The following is a 3,816-nucleotide window of genomic DNA, read 5'->3' as shown; positions in this document are numbered from 1 at the left end:
TTTCTGCTACTTTTTAGCTTGTACCTATGTTTTTGCTACTTTTATCTTCTAGCTACCCTTTTGCTACTTTTAGCTAATATTTGGATGTTTTTCGTTTGCATTTTGCTGCTTTTAGATTTTAGTTAGATTTCTGCTACATTTAGCATTTGAATTCCTTTAGCTTGTACCTATGTTTTTGCTACTTTTATCTTCTAGCTACCCTTTTGCTACTTTTAGCTAAAATTTGGATGTTTTTTGTTTGCATTTTGCTGCTTTTAGATTTTAGTTAGATTTCTGCTACATTTAGCATTTGAATTCCTTTAGCTTGTACCTATGTTTTTGCTACTTTTAACTTAGAGCTGGAATTTTGCAGCTTTTAGCTGAACCTTAAATTTTAACTTTTAAAATAATTTTGCTACTTTGTGAGTTTTAGTTATCGTTTTGGCCCTGTTATCTTTAAGCCAGATTTTTTTGCTGTTTGTAGTGTCTAGCTTGCCATTTGTTACTTTTAGCTTTTATCCAGTTTTGCCGTTTTTAGTTTTTAGCTTGCTRTTTRCTACTTTTGGCTTTTAGCCAGAGTTTTGCACCTTTTATATTTTGGTTATTCTTCAGCTTCTTTTAGCTTTAACACTTTATTTCAGTGTTCAACCTGTATTTGCACAGACACATGCATTGCCTCTGGTTCTGGTCTGTGTTTTCGGCTGAGCCATGGACGCTGCAGGAATGAGGACATCTGTAAACGCTACCTTTATGTCCTGCAGGTAGATTTTGACGAGGCTGACTTTGTCAGATTCGGGCAGCAGCTCGACTCGTGTGATGCTGCTGAACTCTGTCAGAGTGGTCAGGATGCTCAGCTTGTGGTTGACCACCTGACTTATGCCGTAACGCCCTCCCACCAGCAGGGTCACCGTAGACTCCCGGTCCTGGAGCTGAGAAGGAGACGTCTTCATTAGAAACATACAGAACCTGCACTGGTAGGGATTAGGATTAGAGTTCAGCTGCTGTTGCTCAGATAAAAATCCCACCATCATGGTGGCAGAAAAGGATTTCCCTCCGAAACACTTGAGATCGCTCAGCTCCTCCAGATAGTTGATCCGTGCCTGATGGACCGACAGGCTCTTCTGTTTGGGATCAAGCAGCGACTGGCCCTTCTTCATGTGGTAGCTGATGGCCTTCTTCAGATCTTTGTCCCTCATGTTCCTCAATAAGGTGGAGGAAACAAAGTTCTCGATGCCCCAAGTCTTCCTGGGGCATTGAGAACACAGAATCAGCTCATCTTTATGAAAACTCAGTCGTTTTCTTTTTTTATCTTCGTCATTTTGTTTGTCTCAGAATAGTAGAAGCAGATTATTCTTATTGAAGTTTAACAGATTATGAAACATGAAATGCTCAGAGCAGAAGCACCTTCTGTGAGAACTGTTCGTCCTTTAACATCCCAACTCGTCTCACCGTCTCTATCTTTGCTTTTCAAATCAATTTAGTCCTGAATGCTAACGTCAGGGTTTCTCACTGAACTAAAGCTTGAATGATGCTCTTCACTGGATAAAAGCTTCTGCTAAATGAGTGGATGTAACGTAGAGTAGCCTCGGGCATCACTCTTATCAGATCATTTGTTTTATTCTAACAGAGTCAATAAAAACATCAGATGAATATAATATAATACAGTTATTCTGATGTGCTCTGTGTGGAGAAACACTAAATACTGCTCTAATTTAATGATTTATTTTGTGTTTATTTGTATAAAACCCCTCTTTTTACAGTTTCCACGTGAATTTGGAGTTTTGAATGAAAACGTGTCTCACGTGATGGTCTTCAGGTTGGCTTTGGGGGACAGTCCGCAGCTCACCAGTCTCTCCTGAATGTGCAGCGCGGCCAGCCTCAAAGCCGTGTTGCACCTCATCTCTACGGCGTAGCGCTCCTGCAGCACRTCATTCACCCCCTAACAGACACGGCATGAGATTAAAAGTGAAAAAAAAAACCCCATAAATTATTTAAAAATCTGTCATTATTTGCTTCAAACTGCAGTTTTACCTGCAGGTAGAGGTACTCAAAAGTGGTGGGATCGTCCTCCAGCAGTGTCCGGAGGTTTTTGGGCAGAAAACAAACTCGGAACAAACACCTGTAGTCGTGAACCTCCTTCTTCTGGACAACCTGAGGACACATGCTTACATGTTATATCTAGGTAACAGCAGTTAAAAGGTGGCGTTTTATGAGTACCTGCTGTATCCTCTCATCGTCGTGCAACAGCAGGAGTTTGCTGCTGCTGTGCTGCTGCTCTAGAACCAGGGAGAAATGCTCGATCCGAGTCAGAGAAAGCTTTTCCTTCAGCGTCATCACGATATCCTGACGCAGAGAGAAAGGGACAGTTTCAGCTGGAAGAAGAAGAAGAAGAAGAAGAAGAAGAAGAAAAAGAACTGTGATGAACAGATGTTAGAAAATACCTTGACTGTGGTGCTGGGCTCAAATTTAAAGGCCTTGGTCTGACCGTTCTCCAGATACACCTTCAGGACGTTTGGCAGGAAGAGCAGCGAGTTCCCCTGAGGATGAAGCAGCAGAGCGTTTAAATGTTGATCAGAGAAAACAGGACAGATTCTGTTTATTTTCAGCTCTTCATCTCATCCTCTGACTGGTCCCTCCTCATCCTTATTTTATTATTTAAAGAAGGTGGTTTTCTGTATTGACCCTGAATGTTTTGAAGTTCAGTCTTAGTGAAGCTCTCCAGCATTTGGTTTTCCAGAACACAACCCCACCTCCTATCTCTGGTGTCCTTTGCATCTCCATTTTTCTCTCTCCATAATCTGATGTTTATTGTCCTGTAATCACAGACATTAAGGCTGGAGAACGACACAGATATCGATCCGTGTTCTCTCCGTCTTTAGTAATGGGCACTCCAGCCTCTGTGGTTTCCTCGTTCAGCTGGTATCACATCCAGAGGCAGGAGGGGACGTCCGACCAATCAGAGCGCGAGACATCACCGACCGTTATAAATCAGCACAGCTTAGTTTGAACATCTAAAACAACAACAATTCTATTCAAATTGTTAAAAACATTTCTCTTGATTTTAGGACYAAATTATTTGTTTTCATGAGATTTGATGTGATTTTATGTGACATTTATTAATGCTGAGATTTTCTCACACATTGTGTTTAAAATATTCCCTCACATAATAAACCATATGGGATAGGGAACAGATCAGTGAATTTCCATTTTTTTAACATTCCTTGAACACTTTAGCCACAAAGAAGGCCTTAGAGTTACTCTGCTGTCAGTTCAAGCTGCAAAGCTTTATGGTCCATTTCTTCTGTACTTAAGATGCTATAGAAATGGAAAAATGCGGTTAAAATTTCAACCATAAGAACAACTWACTATCAAATAGTCTAAATAAAACACATTCAAGCTAACCTTTAAAAACTAATGAATAATCCAAAACTTCATCAGCTGTTTGGCCCCAAATGTTACAAAAAGCATCTCAGATGAAACGATTGGAAGTACGAGCTGTTTTTCAGCTACTTTTTAACTTTTAACTATTGTAATAGAAATAATACTTTTATGTTTAAGCAGGTGATTCATGACATCCTTTAATGACCTAGATTTTCATGACATGCTGTTCATCTGCAGACAGAATGATTAAAGTTGGAGCAGGATTTGCTGGCAACAGTCATTCTTGGATATCACTTGTGTTTATCTTTGTGTTTTCCATTGACCTTGTATCAAATCTCGTTAAGATGACAGAATGGTGTTTGTTAATATATATATGAGGCCTCTCAACAGTGTTCAACAGTAGTGTGGACTGACAGAGAGAAGCAGAGGCACAGAGACAGGCCAGGTTGTCTGTGT

At 40.2% G+C, this 3,816-nt stretch overlaps 1 protein-coding gene across 3 annotated transcripts in view; it reads right to left on the bottom strand.

The window, feature by feature from the left end:
- The window catches only part of frmpd1a (FERM and PDZ domain containing 1a), a 30,440-nt gene that overhangs the window by 7,320 nt on the left and 19,304 nt on the right, over positions 1 to 3,816 (bottom strand). For all 3 annotated transcript variants that reach the window (XM_014018474.1, XM_014018473.1, XM_014018475.1), the window contains exons 8-13: positions 2,421 to 2,516; positions 2,197 to 2,322; positions 2,011 to 2,130; positions 1,782 to 1,918; positions 1,005 to 1,224; positions 726 to 908 (exon numbers count right to left, since the gene is read on the bottom strand). In XM_014018474.1, coding sequence (XP_013873928.1) covers positions 726 to 908; positions 1,005 to 1,224; positions 1,782 to 1,918; positions 2,011 to 2,130; positions 2,197 to 2,322; positions 2,421 to 2,516 — 882 coding nt within the window. The remainder of the gene's footprint in view (positions 1 to 725; positions 909 to 1,004; positions 1,225 to 1,781; positions 1,919 to 2,010; positions 2,131 to 2,196; positions 2,323 to 2,420; positions 2,517 to 3,816) is intronic.

Source organism: Austrofundulus limnaeus, unplaced genomic scaffold (assembly GCF_001266775.1).
Source record: "Austrofundulus limnaeus strain Quisiro unplaced genomic scaffold, Austrofundulus_limnaeus-1.0 Scaffold194, whole genome shotgun sequence".
Lineage (NCBI taxonomy): Eukaryota > Metazoa > Chordata > Actinopteri > Cyprinodontiformes > Rivulidae > Austrofundulus > Austrofundulus limnaeus.
The sequence above is the reverse complement of the archived record's forward strand: the minus strand, read 5'-3'. Positions and strand labels throughout refer to the sequence as shown.